Source organism: Sphaerodactylus townsendi, linkage group LG06, assembly GCF_021028975.2.
Source record: "Sphaerodactylus townsendi isolate TG3544 linkage group LG06, MPM_Stown_v2.3, whole genome shotgun sequence".
NCBI classification, from domain to species: domain Eukaryota; kingdom Metazoa; phylum Chordata; class Lepidosauria; order Squamata; family Sphaerodactylidae; genus Sphaerodactylus; species Sphaerodactylus townsendi.
This window is the reverse complement of record NC_059430.1, coordinates 106,656,319-106,676,427: the sequence shown is the minus strand read 5'-3', so window position 1 is coordinate 106,676,427 and position 20,109 is coordinate 106,656,319. Positions and strand designations below refer to the sequence as shown.

The 20,109-nt window shown below is 42.8% G+C and overlaps 2 protein-coding genes across 8 annotated transcripts in view; both read right to left on the bottom strand.

The window, feature by feature from the left end:
• PACSIN2 (protein kinase C and casein kinase substrate in neurons 2) overlaps window positions 1-7,675 on the bottom strand; it is a 52,183-nt gene extending 44,508 nt beyond the window's left edge. For all 4 annotated transcript variants that reach the window (XM_048499435.1, XM_048499437.1, XM_048499436.1 and 1 more), the window contains exon 1: window positions 7,530-7,675. The gene's annotated coding sequence lies outside the window, so the exon portion shown is untranslated. The remainder of the gene's footprint in view (window positions 1-7,529) is intronic.
• Window positions 7,676-16,941: 9,266 nt separating this feature from the next.
• TTLL1 (TTL family tubulin polyglutamylase complex subunit L1) overlaps window positions 16,942-20,109 on the bottom strand; it is a 30,437-nt gene continuing 27,269 nt past the window's right edge. For all 4 annotated transcript variants that reach the window (XM_048502378.1, XM_048502379.1, XM_048502377.1 and 1 more), the window contains one exon: window positions 16,942-17,384. In XM_048502378.1, coding sequence (XP_048358335.1) covers window positions 17,255-17,384 — 130 coding nt within the window. In that variant the 3' untranslated portion in view covers window positions 16,942-17,254. The remainder of the gene's footprint in view (window positions 17,385-20,109) is intronic.

Below are 20,109 nucleotides of genomic sequence, written 5' to 3'. Positions count from 1 at the left end.
TGATGTCTTCCCAGAGAAGATACACGAGATACTCGCTTTTAGGACATCATGGGCTACTTCAAGGTGTGGATTCTGACCTTCAAGGCATTACGCGGTCTGGGACCCTCGTACCTTCGGGGACCCGCATCACCCCATATGTCCCTACAATTTGCTGGTGGTCCCCGGCCCCTCAATGATGCGGCTGGCCTCCACACGGGCCAGGACTTTCACAGCGCTAGCCCCGGCCTGGTGGAACACCCTCCCACCAACTGTCCAGGGGCCCCTCGCGGAGGACCTTGTGGTGAGTTCCGCTTGGGGCCTGTAAAGACTGTGCTGTTCCACCGGGCCTTTGGAGTGTCCAGCCGCTGATATGGTGCCCCCCCACTGCTCCTGCTTTGGCACTGGTACAACAGAGCTCCTCATATTGAGGGGCCTGCCGTCCCCCCCTTCTTGGGGTGAGTTTTTAAATTGAGCCTGGACGCCTCTTGTTTAATTTGCTAATTGTTAGCCGCTGTTTTTATGTATTTTAAGATGTTTTATTGACGGAGCCTATGTTTGCATTTTACTGGATTTGCTCCTTTTTATTGTTTATATATTATGTTGTTCACCGCCCGGAGCCCTTTGGGGATCGGGCGGTATAGAAATTGAATAAATAATAATAATAATAATAGCCAGTAAGAGGGAGGAGTTGGCACCAATGATATTGGAAAATACATTGACATGATCCTGGAGGAAAATATGTAGACTACTTGGCAGAAGGTTAAAAGCCAGGACCTCTAAAGTAGCATTCTCAGAATTGCTACCAGTTCCACAAGCAGGACTGGTTAGACAGGTGGAAATTAGGGGTCTCAATGTGCAAGGAAGTGCTAACAAGAAAGGTTTACATTTGTTAGGCACTAGAGAATTTTCTGGGATTAGCCAAACATGTACAAGAGACTGGCTTCACTTGAATGGAAAGAGACCCAAGCTGCTAGTATTTAACGTCGAAAAGGTGATATAACAGTTTAAAGTAACTCCTGGAAGAAAGCCAAAAGGAGTTGGAGAACCTCCAGCTCAGAATGACTCATTCCAAAGGGTTGTTGTGGTAAATTCTTGAGGAAAAACAGGAGAAAGAACTCTAAAACTGGCAGTGAAGAAGGACCATGTAAGGAAACCTAAGGACTGAAGGCAGTGGGGACACCTGGAGAAAAAAATCAGGCACAGGTGCCTGTTTGCTAATCTTAGAAGCGTCCAAGCCAAGATAGGCGAGCTAGAATGCTTGGTGCTAAATAATAACTTAGATATAATGGGATCTCAGAAACTTGTTGGAAGGGGGGAAATCATCCCTGGCTATAAACAGTATACTCTGTTTTCCCAAAAATAAGCTCTATCCCAAAAATAAGCCCTAGCATGATTTTTTGGGGATTTTTGGAGGATGCTTAAAATATAAGCCCTACTCCAAAAATAAGCCCTAGTTACGGATTTCCCAGCGCAGCTGATCTGGTCACATGAGGGGCACAAAATCACGGGGAAAAAATAAGACATCCCCTGAAAATAAGCCCTAACGCATCTTTTGGAGCAAAAATTAATATAAGACCCTGTCTTATTTTCAAGGAAACACAGTAGTGAGAACAGGGAGGGACATGTGAAAATGGTGTTCCGGTTATCAGAGGGGTCAAAAAGTCAAATAAGATGTATCTTATGGGAAATATGGGAAATAAACTCCCTCACAGAATCATTCTGCAAGGGTTACTTAAAGATGGGGGTGTATTATCATTCACTGGAACAAAATCATTGAGATGGAGAAGGAAATATGGAAAGTGACTAAAGCAGAAAATCCTGTAATACTAGGCGACATCAAATATCTTCACACTGAATAGGCAAATGCGTAATAGAGTCATAACAAAGAAATAGGATTCCTAGATATCATAAATGAACATGTATGGGAACAGTTAGGCACAGAGCCAGCCACAGTGACCTTGGACTTGGTTCTGAGCAGGACTCAAGATCTGGTGAGAGATGCAAATGTTGCTGCACTAATTGGAAACACTGACACACTGGTCTTATTGTCAATAGAAAGTTGCTCCCAAAGGTCTGAACTATCAGGTATGGCTTCAAAAGACGAAACTTTACAAACATTAGAGAATCAAGGAGAAAGGTTAAAAGGTAAAAATAAGACATTCAAGTCTCTCTGGGACGTCTTGAAACTATTAAAAACCTGTGGGGTTAAGTCAAAACAATCAGAAAAAGCAAAAGGTCTCAGGTTAAAGGAACATTGTTGATCTACTAACCTGTACCTACTCACTTAAATTGGCCTCTATACCAGAGGACTGGGAGGTAGCAAAGGTTATGGCAGTTTTTAAAAGGGGGTCAATAGGTCATCCAGGACATTACAGACCATTTAGCCTAACAGGTAAATCAGGAGAAACTGTTATTAAGGAAGAACTTGCACAGAAAAACAAAACCTGCTGGCATGGAAATGTAATTGTTCCCTGTTTTTAGACTCAGCTGACCTAGCTATGCTAATCCGTGCTACGGTTACCAGGACACTGGGCTACCACCATGCGCTCCGTGTGGGGCTGCCCTTGAGGAAAACATAGAAGTTACAATTGGGGCAGAGTGGGGCACTGCATTGACAGGAATTGAATGAATCTGCAGGACTGCCACAACCCTTGCATACTCTCAAGGCAGATTCAATCAACCGATTATCAATTCCCCCACAAAAGTCATTCAGAAGTTTGGCCTTCTCAGTAGCCAAGGGTAGAAGGAGATTCCTGAGGACACAGGAAAGTCCCAACCTTACAAAGAAACAGTGGAGACTGCAGAGGATTTGTAAGGCAGAGTTTTCCAACTTGCTTTTGGTGGCTTGTGAGTGGAGGTCATTATTATGATAGAGCAGCTCACTTGCTCTAATGTTATTTGCACTATATTTTTGTGAAATAAGGTTTTAACTGGTTTCAATGAAGTAACCCACTGGGAGTTACACTGACTAGGGAGAAAAGAGGAATAAAAATATTATAACTCATGCTCTTCAAAGCGTCAAGGAAAATGCATAAAAACATTTCACACAGCACTTAAGGTTTGTTTTGCTGTAAATTTCAGTAAAGACCATGATCAAACTTATTTGAATAATTACAGAGGAGCTAAACAAAATACACATCAAGGGATAGAATTATCCTAACCAGTCTGTGATTTCAGTCAGAAGGGTTGGCTGGCCCCCAGAAAAGCTAAATTTCTTGAAACTGTGTAAATGACTAGGTGAAATGTCTTCCCTAAGCAATTTGTCTCTTCCAAATGATGCAGACAGAAACAAGTAACGCTACAGGATCAGTATCTGATACACTACAAACACAGCCCAAAACTGTCTGAGCTGGATTCTAAAACTACCACCCCAAAAATCACTAGTCCAACAAAAGAGTCATTATTTTTTATATTTACCGGGTCCGTTTCAGTCAACTGTGACACACAAGGAGGTGTTACTGTTTACTGCATCACAAGATTACAAGGTTGGATTCCTTTTAACAAACACCACTGGCTGTAGGACATTTCAAGACTTCCGATTAATATATAACTGCTACTCAGAAGGCATCACTTACATGCAATCAAGGGTCATCACAGCATTTATTTACTTCGTTTGTACTATGCCTTTCTCTCCAGTAGGGACCCAAAACAGCTTATACCATTCTCCTCCCCTCCATTTTATCCTCACAACTATCATGTGAAGGTTAGGCTGAGAGTGTGCGACTGTCCCAAAAACAAGCAGAAAACGTCCATGGCAGTGTAAAGATTTGAACCTGACACACTAGATCAGGGATGTCAAACCCATTTGTTACAAGGACCAGATATGACATAAATGTGACTTGGTCAGGCCGGGCCCAGGGGGCTGACTGCCACAGCTGGCTTCAGAATGGCATGGGGGGGGGGTGGTGGTGGTTAGGAATATGCCTAGATATGCGAGCCCTCAGCAGAATGGCTACCTTGAAAGGGAATCAGAACCATGAGTCAGCTGAGGCAACCCCCTTTACTCCCAACCACCAGGTCAGATCAGAAGCTGGGGGGGGGTTGCCTCACCTGGCTCACAGGTCCAATAAGCCCTCTCAGTGGGCCGGATTCAGCCCCCAAGCCACATGTTTATCACCTCTACCCTGGATCCTAGTACCACGCCAGTGCCCCTTGGGCAGGGGGAGGCACTGGGGGCCAACAGTTAACTGTCAGATCATCAGAAACATCATTTCCCCCCAAAAAAGTCACTGAAAGATTTTCAGCGATCAAGAAGAAATAATTACCACCATTTTTAGACTTTAATCTTGCACCCTAACTACTTCTAAACATTCCATACAATTACAATTTCTGTTTTACCTTTCTCATTTACCTGAATGAGAGAACAAACACAAATAATCGGTTTCTCTTTGGACCAACATGGCTCACTGCAATCTCCAAATATTATAATAAAAAATGACCACAAAATGTAAGAAGTTTGTCATAACCAAGAAAATGACATTCTACAACAAAAAAACCTGCAAAAAATGTTAGGACACAGAAGAGTAAGTCACAGTGACATCAGCTATACACCAAAAACCAGCTTCTGCGGCACGATAAAAGGGATTGCTCCAGAGATTAACAATTCAGTCAGTAAGCAGCAAAATTCAGCCACACAAGGCTAGAAAGGAACAAGACCTGTTCCAGAAACGCTGCCAACTTGAGGTGATCATGGAGGATTGGTGTTTTGGAACTGTGGAACGGAAAATGTTCCAGAAGGTTTCCTATTTTGTAAAAATTTCCATCACTTTATATGTTCTGTTTCTAAAGAGTCACTGTTTCACAGGAGTAACAACAAACAAATGGGAGCCACTGGCAACATATGAAGCAAGCTTGGCAATTTCAAATTCCTACTTAGATAAAGTACCAGTTCATTACTGGCCCATGGGGTGTCATCTCACCCATGCGGTGTCATGATGTTTACTGGGTGGTCTGCCATTGCCTTCCTCAGTTACCTACACTTCACCCACAGCGAACTAGATACTCATTTTACCAACACTGAAAGGATGAAACGCTGAGTCAATCTTCAGCCAGTTACACGAAAAGGATCGAAACTCAGATCCTGAGCAGAGCTTTGACCACAGTACTGCAGCTTGCCACTCTGCACCACGAAGCTCACTAAATTTCTAATAATCCAAACATTTTTAAATCACATTATGAAGCCACCTGACTGGTTTCAATTCAACTTACACCGCCAAAGCTTAAATGTTTATTGATGTGTCTTCTCTAAGAAGATAGAAAGGATATTATATTAATCTAGTATGGAACTGTAATAAGTAATGCAAGCGATAATATGCCCAAGTAACCTATGAGGATGAGGGTTACATTTTTAATTAGATAAGCTAACAGATAACCAAATCCATGATATATCATTCAAGCTTCTTTGGGTGTGCTTATTTATTTACTCATTTAGAAAATGTACATGTGGCTTCTGTTCAAGGTGACATATAACTAAAACAATAAGACAAAACCATTAAAAAGGCAGACATTGAAAACAAGTTGTACATTAAAACAGCATAATACTTAATGGCTAAAATGATACTGATAAAATAGTCCTCAGATCAGAAGCAGACCATATCACAACTAAAAAAAGCTACAACTCCTTAGTAAAAAAAACTAAGTAAAAATAAATGTTTTGACCTTGTGCGTGAAGGACAGCAAAGTAGCCTTAATGGGGAAGACACTGAAAAATTAAAGTGCCACATATACATTTTTAAAGTGAAATTAAAGTGAAAAAGATTAAAGTGAAAAAATCCTATCTCTGGTCACCACCTACCTCACCTTTGAAGGAAGGGACACAGACAGCGGAGCTTCAGAAAAATTAATTAGTTTATTTTGGTATGAATAACCCTGCTTTTCTCCCCTTGTCTGGACTGACATTCAGTTGACTGGCTTGCATACATAGCATTTTATCTTCTCGAAGCATTTCATTCAGGACTTCCACAGACCAACCCCTCTCAGCTGTCAATCAGAAATGGATCTGGGAGTCATCTGCACACTGGTGGCACTGCACTCCACATTCCACAATAACCTCTTCCAGTAGTTTCATGTAGACATTAAAGCAGTCCAAGACACAAGCTGGAGCCTCGTGGGGACCCCCCCCCCTCCCCAAGCCCAAACATCACAGGAACAAGCAGCAGTCCTCAGCACCACCCACCTCCTGGAAAGGGTCAACCAGAATCACACTTTCACAGAGGAGGAACATCATTCCGGGTGACCAAGGTCAACTCAGTTCCAAACCTAGATTAAAACGTATCCAAAATGTTTAGTCTCCTGCCCAAAGCTACGTAACCACCACCCATTCAGCAGCACCACTTGCTCAAGAATGGGCAATGATAACCATTGAAAGACAGTTATAGAAGATGTTCGGGTCCAGGGTCACCTTCTCCAATAGGAATCAAGCCCACCCACATACACACACCTTTCAGAGGAGTCAGAGCACCAGGCTGCAAAGAGACATTTTTCCCCCTTCTCCTTGACCTACTCAACCAATTTAACTCAACACTATTTAACTGCAAGGAACAAGCCATCACCCAGTACCCAAGCACTTTCCAGTTGAGAAGATAAGACAGCTCTGCATGCTCAGGGACTGTAAGGGGGTGTCCCCCACCATCCTGTCCTGAGACTCACTGGGCTGGCGACCACAATTTAAGGACACAAACAGGATGACTGCAAGGTCATCTTCCATCAGAAGGAAGATCTGACTTCACCTCAGATACAGACAGGGGATTCCAACAGTCACACCTAACCACTCTGCAACTGATCTAGCTCAGCAATGACACCAGGCATTACAGGCACTGTCAGCAACTCCACAACCACTGCGGCAGGCAGGCCCGGGTTCAAACCCCAGCTTAAGTCTTAGAGGTTACAACACCCTAACGGTGAAGCTGAACCAGACTCTTTTCGGCCAGCCAAGTCTGCCCCACATCAGCCAACAAAAAAGCACCCTCAACAAGAAAAGGTCATTATAAACAAAGGGATTTGTACAAAAGTCAAATAAAAGTTGCTGGTCCCCAGATTAATCCTGTGTTCCACAGGATCAGTCTGGCGACTTTTGTCTGTTTCACAGGAGCAGTCTGGTGATTCTTGTGTGTGTTAAGTGAAAATTACGGGGGGAAAGTCTCACAATTTTTTGTCCAGCAACCTGTACTGAACCTTTGTACAAAATCTCCTCGCTTGCAAAAAAACCCAAAACCCTTTTTCTTGTTGCGGGAGCCTTTTTGTGGATTTAATCCGGCACCCCCCCTCGTTGTTTGCAATACAGTCTACCTAGCAGGGCTGTTGAGAAGGAGGAACGGGTGGCTCCCCCCCCCCCTCCAACAACCAGCGCCAAGAGGGTTGGTCACTCCCTCCCTTCCTCTCACGCAGCCCACCCGAGAGCCTCCAAGGGCACACAGGCTGGCCGCGATGGAAGCAGCGCCTCTTTCTCGACCCATCTCTGAGGACGAAGGGGACAAATGGCCGCCGCTCCCACGGCGCCCCCCTTCCCTCCTGGGGGGCTCCCCCCTCAAGCCAGCGCTGCCCCCACTCACCTCACGAAGCACCGCGCTGACGAGGCTCTCCAGCAGAGCCACTCCCAGCGCCGGTCGGCCGGTCCCGCCCTGTTCTACCCAGCACTGCTCGACCCAGCCTGGCCCGTCCGCCTCAGGCCGCGCCGTCCCAGCCACTCTCCACTCTGTGGCCCAGGACGCTCTGGTCCCGCCCCTCCGCAACTCTGATTGCCCCCGCTGCGGTTTCGGGGGCTATGATTGGGCGACGCCTGCACCTGCTGCTGTGATTGGGTGCCATCGAATCAGTAGCCACGCCCACCTCCGTCTCCGCTGGGTACCGCCCTTGATAGAGCGCGCGGGAGGAACCAGTAGGGGGCGCTAAAGAGGATCTTGAGCAGAGAAGTGAGTTGGCCTGTGCTGTTTGCTGCCATTAGCAAGGGGTTGTGTTGTGTCTGTCTTGTGGTGTGTCTGTCTTGCTGTCTTCTGTACGCCGTTGCGATTCCGTGGTATTTTCGTCACTTTTGACGTCTAGTTTGAGGTGATTTTAAACTTCAGCCACGATTTGCCGCCACGTGGGCAGCCGCGTCGCTGCAGAGGCTTCCGGTGTTTTGGCATCTCCCTGTGAAAATGTAAAGTCCATCTCTACTCACCTGAGCTGCAAAAGACAGCACAACTTCTTTATTGCAACTGAAGTTCAATACTGGGAGCAAGAGAAACTGGGAGCAAGAGAAAAGAACAGTTCAGGGGGTGGGGTTTTGCTCCAACCTATAACCAGCTTCCAGTTCACTTTACTATCCATTTTACTACATTCCCTCCCCCATTAAATTTTTTCCCCTTTAAACAATTGCTCAACTATTGTCTTCCAAATAACCAGGTCTTCTTGCTGTCAGTGCATAACGGTGTGCTTCCACTGCCTCATCATCTGGTCTGGAAAGTTCAATTTCTTCATTTTGAAACTTTCCTAATTGATGACCTGGTATGGAGATTTTTCAGGCTGTTCTTCCAGCATGACCCAAGTTTTCTGCTCAGGTCTGCCCATTTTTTCCTAAATAAAATTACAAGCTGTTACTTTAGCTGGCTATCAAATAAAACAACAATCTACTTTCCAGTGCAATATGACAGGCATTCTGCAATTTGGGTGGTATGGTGTCCAAACCCGCACGCAACTGAAATGCAAATATAAGCTAACATCTCACCTGATACTATTGAAGGACTACAACGATGTGACCCCCAATGCACTTAGTTTTTTTTAATTAAATGGATATGCTGCCATTTCCCAGCAAAGCCCTTTGAGAGGTAGGCGAGAGACTGAAGGCACCCTTTACCTTTGCTTCTCCGCAGGGCCCAATTGGGTGGGGGGCGCAATTTGGGGGGGGGGGAGGCACGCCACTGAAACTAATAAATTAATGAATGAAAAGGTAAAAAATGTGTTATAACAGTCTCAAAGCAAAGAGAAAGAGAACAGGACAGTGGTCCTACAGACCTCATATTTCTTATTTTTGACAGAATAGGAGGAAAATAGTAAGGGCTTAAGGCTCAGACATGAGTGAGCTTATCTTGCTTTGCTTAGACTTTATTTGTGTTGTTTATAGTCTGCCTTTCTCACTCAACAACACATAAGTATTAAACATAACATGCTAATTCATTCAGAACAGTAGCATAGTTATTTTTCAGGGCTTGGTATTGCTTGGCTGTCTCCCAACCAAATAATGACTACAGCAAACCCTGGTTCGCTTCGGGCAACCCAATCCAGGGGGGCAAATCCCGCTCTGGAGCCAGCGCACCCCTGCCCCGGCATGGGTGCCTATCTTGCCAGTGCAAGCATGGCCGGGGGTATAGCTGACCTTAGCTGACTTCCACTGCCCAGCGGGGCTCCATGTGCCGGCATAATCACTGGCTGAGATTTTGGCATATCTCTATACCCCTCGTGAGGGATTTTCAGCCCAATTTTTTCTCTTTTTTGGAGCTTCGTGCACTGCAGGAAAACCCTTGGAGGGGGCACAGTGGTGCCGGAGCAGCGCCATCACAGCCCTTTAGCCCACTCTGGATTTGGCTATGACAGCAGGCTAATCTGGGCTATCCAGCTCATGGCATAACCCTGTTACCTTCATAGAAATGCCTTCCTGAACCATTGTCTTTTAGATAGTTTGCAAAAGGCCAACTGCGTGGGAGCCTTCCTGACCTCCTCAGGCTACCCTGTAGGAATCTGTATTCATGAGAGGGCTGTGGTGTTTGCTTTGAGGGTGAAAAGGGGCTAGGAAAGAGTCCCTCCCTTGTGGGCAGCTCAAGGAGGCTTGTTGGAAACTTTATGTTGTGACAGCCAGTAGCAGTTCCTCTGGATATCTCCTCTATGCAGGAGCTCTGAGCAATTCAGATCCCCCCCCACACCCGCTCCAACATTACCTCTGAGATTACAATCCACATGGGGACTGTGTGCAGGTTTATTAAGCCTAAAGACATTTATCTGAGATCAATGTCTGAGCACATTATTTACCTTAGATAAAAAAGGAGACAAATGATAAAGAACTTTGCATCCATATAGTTGCATGTGGCATAAACAATATAGCAAAAAAAACCCCAAAACACATTTTCAGTTTGAGTGTGACTTTGGTCACCTAGTGAACTTATATGGCAGAATGGGGGTTCAAATCCAATTTTACATCATTACTATTTTTAAACGGTGCCTGGTCACTATATTTTCCATAACCTACCTAACAAGCTTGCTTTGAGAATTCCATTAGAACATAGCCTGTATCTGCTTTTGAGGTCATTAGAAATAGGATATCATACAGCCGTCGTAAGTAAATGTATTTCTGTCTGAAGACAAGCACACCAGTTTAACTTGTTATACAAGTCAAGTCTTTAATTTGTATACTGTGCCAACATGTGCTGGGTGATGTGCTGAGAGGACAGAAAAGTGCCTAGTGTGTAGTGGTTAATGTGTCAGACTGCAGAGACCCAGATTCATCTACCATGAAGTTCACTGGATGACCTTGGACCTATCAATCTCCCTGCATCTGAACAACCTCACAAGGCTGGTGTGATGACAAAATAGGGACCGTGTATGTCACCCCAAGTTCATTGGAGAAAAGGGTGGGATAAAAATGAAACAAATGTGTACTCCAAGTGATTAACAAGTACATCAGAGAAAAACACATTTTCAGAGAAACATAGGTGGGACGAATTTAGAAAATGTATTATGAACTCTACTACCTAGAGATTTTCAAACTGGACAAAGCCATTTTTTTGATGCTCATTTGAGCATTCTGAATTGCTAGAATACATTAATAGCACAACTTAGAATTTATGTGACACTTTTCAACCACTTCACACACATTATCTCAGTAGTTCTTTTAATAGAATTGTCTTTTGAAGCAAAGCGAGGTCCATTCTGTCTTCCATGCTGTTTGACATCTACATGAAGCCACTGGGAGATACCATCCAGATATGAGAATATAAGAAGAATGTCCTCATGGGTCCACTCCATGCAACTATACTCTGTTCCACAGAAAGATGACAGTTCGGTCAGTTGAGGTACAGCAGTTGAAGACATTGTATGCTTTCCCAAGTATAGTCCTGAACAAATATGTGAATTATCATCCATTTTTATGCACTGCATTTGTCAAAATAATTATTTTGTGCATTACTGAACATGGTACTTGATAACAGCATTTATGCCAAAATTTATTTTACTGTCAAACAAATGGGGGGAAGCAGGGCTAGGTAGGCATTAGGACTCAGGCGGCGTATTCTACAACAAAGAAGAACTGACATGCTTTGTTTTGTGGTGGAGGAATATACAATCTACCATCATTCCCCCTCTATTTCCCAATACAATTTCCCAACCTCTTCCAATGTAACTAGATCCCCAGCAGGAAATTATAAGAGAGGCTGCAGTTCAAGGGATGGAATCTGGATTGACAACACAGGTAAAACCGACAGGCACAAGATGGTTTGCTTTCTACAAGCGAACAACAGTTTATTTAGCAAGAAATGCACAAATGGAGGTAAATATTAACAATCTGACCCCTCACCAATTGATATATACAAATATATAATATATGGTCCCATCCTACTGATCTTGTTGAAAAGATTTTAGGGACTAAGCAACGCAAAATTTAATTGTTTATTTAAAATATTTACCTGACAAATCCAAACAATTGCTAAGACGCAGGAATCCCACCTGGAGCATCTGGGACCCTACATTACATCACAAAAAAGGTCCATCCCACATTGGACCCTGCTGGCGGACTGGATCCCTTCTGGACAAAGGACAAGACAAATTAGGCTAGACCAGGTATTTGCCATGGAGGTTCAGAGCCATTACCAGGTCTTTGGTGGAGGTGGGATATGGCTCTGATCGGTAAAAGTAGCTTCTGATTGATATAATAGAGGGGAATTTGCATGTGATTGGAGAAAGCTGCTTGTTAGTATTAGAAAGGAGGCTGGTTTAGGCACAACTCAATTTAGCATGAATTGGGATTTTCCCTTATCTTCAGTTTTCAGTCTTCTGTAGAAACTGGATCCACCAGAAATTGGATAGCGATTAAGCACTCCTTCAACTTCCTGTTACTAGAAGGAACTCTGCACCAACTCTGAGGAACTAGCAGCAGCATAGGTATCATGCTTACCTCAGTTATTGCAACTGTATTGCTTTTTATTTGAATATAACTGTGTTGTGTTGCTGCTTTTGCCTTTTTCCCACCCCCCAGTACCACTTTCCCTTTTTTCCTCTCTTTTTTTTACAATAAACCTTTTTATAAAGACTATTTTAGCATCACTTGGTACAATCCATTTCTCTGGGATATATCTCTTCATCCCTTCCCTATATTCTTCACTGCATAGCTGCTACCAGGTTGGTTATATGTTATTTTGTTATTGTCCTAGTGCTGCGCTGGAAGCGGGCCTCAGCAGGTCAGTCTAGAGATTCTCAGGAGGTCCTAAGGGGTGGTGGCTGGTTACCAGGGTACTTTCCAGGGAACCCTTTGTTCCAGCAAGGAAAAGCACTATTTTCCACTTCCTACTGTAACAATTTATATGCCACTTTTCTATTACATAGAACCCAAAGCCACTTACAAACTTCAAAATAATGAAACTGAAATCAAAAGTAATTCTTTAAACACATCTGATAAATACAAATGTGAAGAAGAAGAGTTGGATTTATATCCCCCTTTTCTCTCCTGCAAAGAGACTCAAAGGGGCTTACAAACTCCTTTCCCCTCCCCCCTCACAACAAACACCTTGTGAGGTGGGTGGGGCTGAAAGAGCTCAGAAGAACTGTGACTCGCCCAAGGTCCCCCAGCTGGCGTGTGTTGGAGTGCACAGGCTAATTTGAATTCCCCAGATAAGTTTCCACAGCTCAAGTGGCAGAGTGGGGAATCAAACCTGGTTCCTACAGATTAGAGTATACCTGTTCTTAACCACTACGCCACTGCTGTATTAAATACAAAATATATAAGTCAAACACAAGTGTTACTTTATGCAGATGAGAAACATGTTTCCTTCTAAAAGACAGAAAATTACAAACTACACATTTTTATTCTCAGTTCCTCATTTTAGTGTCATTTCCCTTAGTTAAGACCTCCACTTTTGCAAGTATATGGTTTGCATCATCTAGTTAACAAAGAATTTCATGCAGTCCCTATTCTGTTTATACAAGTCCAATTTGTGAACTTCAGAGGTATCATTCAACTTGCCTGACTTTTTTTTTTGCTTCTCTGCATTTTCCAATCTTAATGTACCGTAGGTATCACTGATGAAAGTTATAATCCAGACTGTCCAATTTGTGAGAAAATAAAGGAATGTACTAATGGCCCATTAAGTAGTACTAAAGTAACAAAAGGAGATTTCCAGGCAGGAAAGTGCCAGTGAAGAGTTTCTGTTCAGTCTGCCTGGGTCCTTCATACCTCGTATTCAACCTTACAGCAAGGCATACTCCTACCAGCTTAGGCCACTGCCTGGTGGTGTAGGATACTATGGATCCTCTCTAGCCAAGCCGTTGTGTCAGAGAGGTGGAAGCCAGCAAGATCTTTGCCTGCTCTGAGGCAGAAGGAAGCAAGGGGTTGTGGGACTGGAAGCTCCACAGAAGGGACCTCCTCTCCACAGCATTGTTGCCTGTGTGGCTGCTCCCTTTCCCTCTCCCATTGCTCTGCCAGTTCTTTATGCCTCACTGCTGCAAGGGGGTGGTGCCATCAGTGCAGTCATCAGTCGTGTCACGTCACCTCCAGTCCAGCCATTTTTACTCTTGGTCAGGCTCTGCTGCAGAGCTGCCGCTTGGCACCCGCAAGCTTGCTGCCTCATCCAATCAATACAATTTATTATTAAATATTTATAACCTGCGTCTCTCCCATTCCAAAGAAGGAACCTCACTTACTGAAATGATATTGCTTTAGCGGCCCACCGGCCACAAGCAGCATTACAGTAATATAATCCCCAAAGGAATTATCTCCGGTTATATTTAATTACCGCCTACAAAAACTTAGCAATTAGTTGCTTAATCTTATTATCTGAGTCAGATAAGAAAAATTGAGGTAGACTTTGGATAAAATGTATAAAATAAAAGCTGGCCGGAGTATTTCTGCCTCAGATCTCCCCAGCGACTACAAGTCACCAAAATATGTCCCACAGTATCAGTATGGCCATCTCCACATTCACACCTTTTATCCCAATAGGGGATACCTGTGTAATGAAAAAGAAGGAACCAAGGCAGGTCACAGCATAAGTTAAAAAAAAAAGAATAATGCACAAAAAAATTGTAAAACCCAGCAAACACAAAAGCAGCATGACCACACACTCAAAGCTTGCATTTTTGTTACATTGATTGCATTTGCTGCCCTCATCCATCACCAAATGCCCTCCTAAGCAATTTGATTCTCCGTCATTTCTTAGAGGTCATGAGGGTGAGGCCTTCCTCACATTTCCTGGCAGGACTGGAGCCACTGCTGTAAACATTCACAATCTGACAGTGGTTGAACTCACAGCTCTGTAAGAGAGACAATGGGCACTGCCAAGTGGTTTTAAGCAGTCCCTCAAGTATGAGGGTTTTAAGTAATGAATGGCTTTAAAGATCCCTTTAATTGACTGTAGAAATAGATAGACAATTAATGCAAAGATTTTAAAGGAGTGAGGTAAGTTTCATAATACATGAAAGTAAAAAAGGTACGCTGATCTGGTTTTCTACTCATAAAGTTGAAAGCTATCCAATAAAATCCCAAGATTTTCACTGAGACAGTCACGGAAAGACTCACCCCATAAAGGGCTCAGTCTTCTTCTCAACATCAGCTTTGCTAGCCAGTTTCACCTTTGTTTTGTTTGGATTCATCTTGTTGGCACAAAGTATCCAGGCACAGCGGCACCCAGTTACCATCCCAGGAAAAAGACATCCACTTAGGGAGCCTTGTCCAAAGAATTATAAGAATTTAGAATCATTTGCAAAATAATGACATCCAAAGTCCTGGATGATCTTGAAAAGAGATTGCAAAACCCATTGTCCAAAATATGTTGCAAATCACAGGAGTTTCTTTCTTTAAAAACAGCTTTGCCCATGACTTAGGTTCTCAGACATAAGCATATGAATACAAGAATTCTGATCAGGTCCACCAAGTTCAGTGTCCTGTTTCCAGCACTGGCCCACCAAATTATTTAAAGAGGTTTACAAGCAAGGCACAATTATGATGATTTCTCATTTTTATCCCCCAAAGAGTGGCATTCAGAGGCATTCACCTCTTGAAACTATCATGGCTAGTTGCAGGAAATAGACCCCCCCCCACAAGGATGTTCCCCCATTGGAAACCGGAGTCTGCACCCCAAGATCCTCTGGCCCAGTGCAATAAAATGTTTGAGGGAATCTTTGGCTTGACATCAAGCAATGGTTTCTCTGTCAAGCCATATATCACCCCAGGAACCTACGAGATGAAACAGCCTGGACACAATGAGAATTCTGGGGGCCCTACCTTCTTTTGTGCAACCTTCCAAGACCTTTACACCCTGACAATAAATAACAACCCAAGTGTGCAGAATGATAATCCATCCTCTCAGAACATCCCTTTACAATACAGACTTTGCTGCACACCTAATCAGGTGCATGGGGAGAAACAACCACCCATATTTTGACCCATTACGGATAAGCATTAATCTTGCTGCCTGCCAGAGTAGCTCCATCATCTCAACCAAGCCCATCTTTCCTTCCCATTGTATCATTTAGATGCATCCGATACCAGCTACAAAATAAGGTTTAAATTCTAATATAAGTGGACTTTTTATGGCTCCTGGCATACATGCTGATCACTAAGAAGCCTCTGTCTCTATAGCTTACAGACCATACCTCATACACCATAGATCTTTTAAAAAATCACCAGCAAAAAAAAATCCTGCTAACCCCACTAAAAAAAGGTTTAAGCATCCTACAGGAGAAAAAGCCTTTGAGATAATAAATAACCAAGGGGAAAGCATCCTGCTAAACCAAATCAGACTTTTCCCTGCCCTGACAGAGTCTAAAACAAAGCATCTTTAGTTCTACCTTGCATCTTGGACTTCCTGTTGTGCTTGTGGCCACCAAGTTCCCAATAAAGATTCTTCCTCTGTTCTTTGGTGATCTGATGTATGATTATTTCTGCTTTATTTTCCCCACCTGTTCTTTAGTTCCTCTTGTACTTCCCTCCCCGAACAATCCATAACAAAAGCCCTAAATTTCAAGGTTTTTTTAAAAAAACTTTTAGAGTTTAACTTCTGCCGTGGTCACGGAGTCAACCCTCACTTTCACACATGCTGAATAATGCATGTTAACTATCGTTTGCGAGTGGATTTTGCCATTTCACACAGTAAAATCCAGCAGCAAAGTGGATTGAAAGTGTGTTACCGTATTTCACATGTTTGAAAGCACCCAACATCTCTGGTTCCGCCCCCTTTACCCCTGGGCTGAAATGGGCACTGGGTTCACTCCCCACCACACTTGGCAGCCTGACTGGTTCTGCCTGCCTGGTCCATCACAGGCCACTGTCTTGCCACAACTTCTACATGGGACTCTATGGCACAGTTGTTGAAAACACTGATGCAGTTGTGGTCACTGAAATCCAATTACTCACTCTTTTTCCATGTTGGCCGCCCCTCAAGATTGCTGTTAGAAGATCGATCCTGGGTATATATATAACTCATACACTCACCCTTTTTCCAATATAAGCATTTTCCTTGTGAATATATTTAATTATTCAAGAGTATAAAAAATGACAGCATGTTGATTAAAAAAGGAGTTTCCATTTTTAAAGGCTTATGATTTTTATGATTTTGAGGCCTTTAACAACTGGAAATTTTGTTTTTAATTCAAAATTTTAAAACTCTAGTAAAAGTTTGGTTTAAGACGCTTTCCTATCCCTTAAAATAAATCCAGAATGCATTTTTGTGAGCGCAGTGTGAAAAAGAACAGTTATTTAAGAAATTAGCATACCTTGAAAATGAGTTGTTTTTAAAAGTTTAATTTGACTCAGAATAAATTAATAGCATTGTTTAATACTACATATAGCATAACAATCGGGCAGTAAATCTGTAACAAATGGATGGTTAAACATGCCACTAAGTCAATTTTGATCAGATCTCCACTGTATGTCACCAGAGCACAGAAAGGTTTCTTGTTTGTTTCAACAAGATTACCTTCCCCTTTCAGCGCATTCAGCAAAAGAAAAGAGTGTCATCCAAAATCATTTCACAAGAACTTCCTACCAAAACCACAGCCCTTAATTTCAGAAAATACTGGCCTCGAGTTCATTCTGTAGTTACTTCCATGTAATGGGCCCTGGTTTTCCAGAGTCTCTGGCTCGGTTTCCTTTAAGTCCAATAGACTGTCCAGCACGACTTCTGAAATCACGATCTGGTCCTTCGCTTTGGGCCATCTCTTCATCATATCTAAGAAGAGAAGAACAGACACTGGCATCTAGCAAGGTTATACAATCGCCAGACTAACTAAGATCTAAATATTTGAAAGATGGGGTACCATAAAGGGTCAGTTTAAGTAGCAGATATGAAGGCTGACCTTAAATCCAAAGCAGAGTTCTGTTAATATTCTAAGTCTCATATAGAAAGGCTATACTCTCCCCTCCCCTAAAATTTTCACTGTCCTTTCCACCGAATAAAACATACTTTTATAACGCTGTCATGTGTGCTGAATGTGAACTACTGCCCATCAGAGGATACAGAAAACTAGCTCTATCGATAACTTGTTGCCGGTAGCTGATGATAATTTATATTTCATCAGTTTGTGTCCAGCTGTTCAAGTGTGATGCTATGCCGTGTGTAAATCTGTACATCCTAAGGTTGGCACAGGGCTTTAATTCAGGCATTCTTCCACTGCAATTCAGCATGGGCAATTTATGAACATACTTGCTTCCCTTAGTAGCACGCTTTGGAGAAAAAAATAGGGCAACAGATTTCAATTTCTTTGATACTGAAAAACCATACGTATATTTCTATAATTGGATTGGGATTAAGAAATTAATAAAAGGCATTTTGAATCCATATGTTAGGATAATTACACCACAGAGTTAAATGATTAATTACACTTTTTCTATTCTTTAAAATGATTCATCTACAACTTCACTTTGCAAGACATGAGCAAAGCTGTTAATGACAGAAAGTTCTGGAATCATAGAGTCACTGTAATCAGAAATGATTTGATGGTATATAACACACCCAGATGAGAAAGACAGAAGGGTCTTTTGTCACTGGAGCAATGAAACTTCAGCCCAAACATGAAAGACTGAAGTATGTTAGTAACGCACTCCACAAATATGCAGCAAAATGTTTAGAAACGCATCAATACTTCTTGGAGTAGGTTTCATTAAATTGGTACAATGGTTCATGCATGGTGGATCTGTTTGACAGTAAAACATTTCTCCAATCTGCATTTACCTAGATCAGCAAAAATATTCAAAATCAGATTTTTATCTAATATTATTTAATATTGTATTGTTGGTTTTAATTGTATAATTTATATTGTTCACTGCTCTAAGACGGTCTAATGGGGAGAGGGGTGTAGAAATTGAATAAATCTAATCTATTGTTTATCAATTGGTTCATAAAGTTACAAAAATCAAATAATAAAAGGGTTTTTTTAAATAGAGGAACTCTGGATATGATTTTCTGAAACTATGTTAAGATATACCTATGACAGTGAAAAACACCTCAAGAGCATATTTCACATGACTGCTTTTTTCTGCCTTGAGTTGATGATTTAGCACCACTCTATGGCTAAGTGTAACGGACTTGCCCCACCTTGAAGGGCTGGTGTGAAGCAGGCCTGCTTGAAAAGGCCTTAGTGACAGCGAAACAGAAGGCCCCACTATACAAGAGAACCCACTTGATTGGTCGAGCAGAGGCACAGTTGCCTATGGCCAGGGATAGGGGGAGCCAAAGTGCTAGCAGTATAAGTAGACAGTGCAGTGCCTGTCAGAGTGGACTCAAAATTGTGAGTCAAGTTTGGGAGAGAGATTCAGGAAGAGCCAGAGTTTGACAGAGAACTGAAGGATTCTGTCTCAGCCAAGTTAGCTGACAGAAGTCCAGTCACTCTACAAGCTGAGGAGGCTTGTCAGAGAAAGAAGGCCCTGAGTTTGGTGCAAAGTGACGCGCCAGTCAGTGGCTTGACAGTGAATACTGTCCAGACCTGGAGTCTGCCATACCCATGTGTAGCACCAGTCTGGGAAAAGCCCGATCCAGAGGCAGTGAAGCCAAATTGGGATTAGTGTGAGAGAGGGAGGCTTTGTATGCCAGAATCTCACAGAGCATAGACTGTTTGTGTATTTAGTGGGTTGTGGATCAGAAAGGACTAGTGTCTGTCTGTGAAGAAATTTAGTAGATCTAAAGCAAAATCGTTCCTGAAGAGATACCTGTGTGTGTCTGGGTGTGTGAAACCTAAGTAACATCTGAAGCTCTGTCATTTTTAAGTGAAAATAACTTCTCTGAAACCATCAAGCGTCAGTACCTCTCTGAGCCAGTTTAAGAAGCCTTTCTTTTGTTTTAAAAATAAATTTCAATTATTGTGTCCAAGCTATCCTCGTGCCAGCCTGCGTTTGTGTGTGAGAGATTGAAGAGTGCCGGTTTGTGAGACTAGAATCCCAGCCAATTTTGAGTTCCCTCCATTTTTGTTTATGGGACTCTGAAGGACATTCCCCTCAGACCAAGAGTGAATGTGAGGTGGGATCCTTTAACATATTGGTGGCTAGCAGCACTCTGGGATTCCGAGTGTCTCTTTAAGTTTAATGGTGGCAGCAGAGTAAAAAGAAGATCCCTGAACACTAGCCTGGGATATTTTGGGTGGCAATGGAAACCCCACTGGTCAGTTTAGTGGGAACCCTGATTGTAGGCTACACGTCCCGTTACAATTGGTGGCTAGTGGTGGGATAATATCTCTCCCTCGCCTGGAATATAAAGGACCCCATTACACTAAGTTCTACATACAATCTGGTTCTATGACTGGTCCAATGCAGTCCCTCAACAAGTCGACAAGGTTTTAAAAACTTGCAGACTCTCAATGTCTTGTCTTACAATCTGAACTAGTGCTGAGCCATAACATCACCAGGATATGATCTGTGTCACAATGTAATCCTAGTAAGTAGCTTGAAACGATTATTTATGA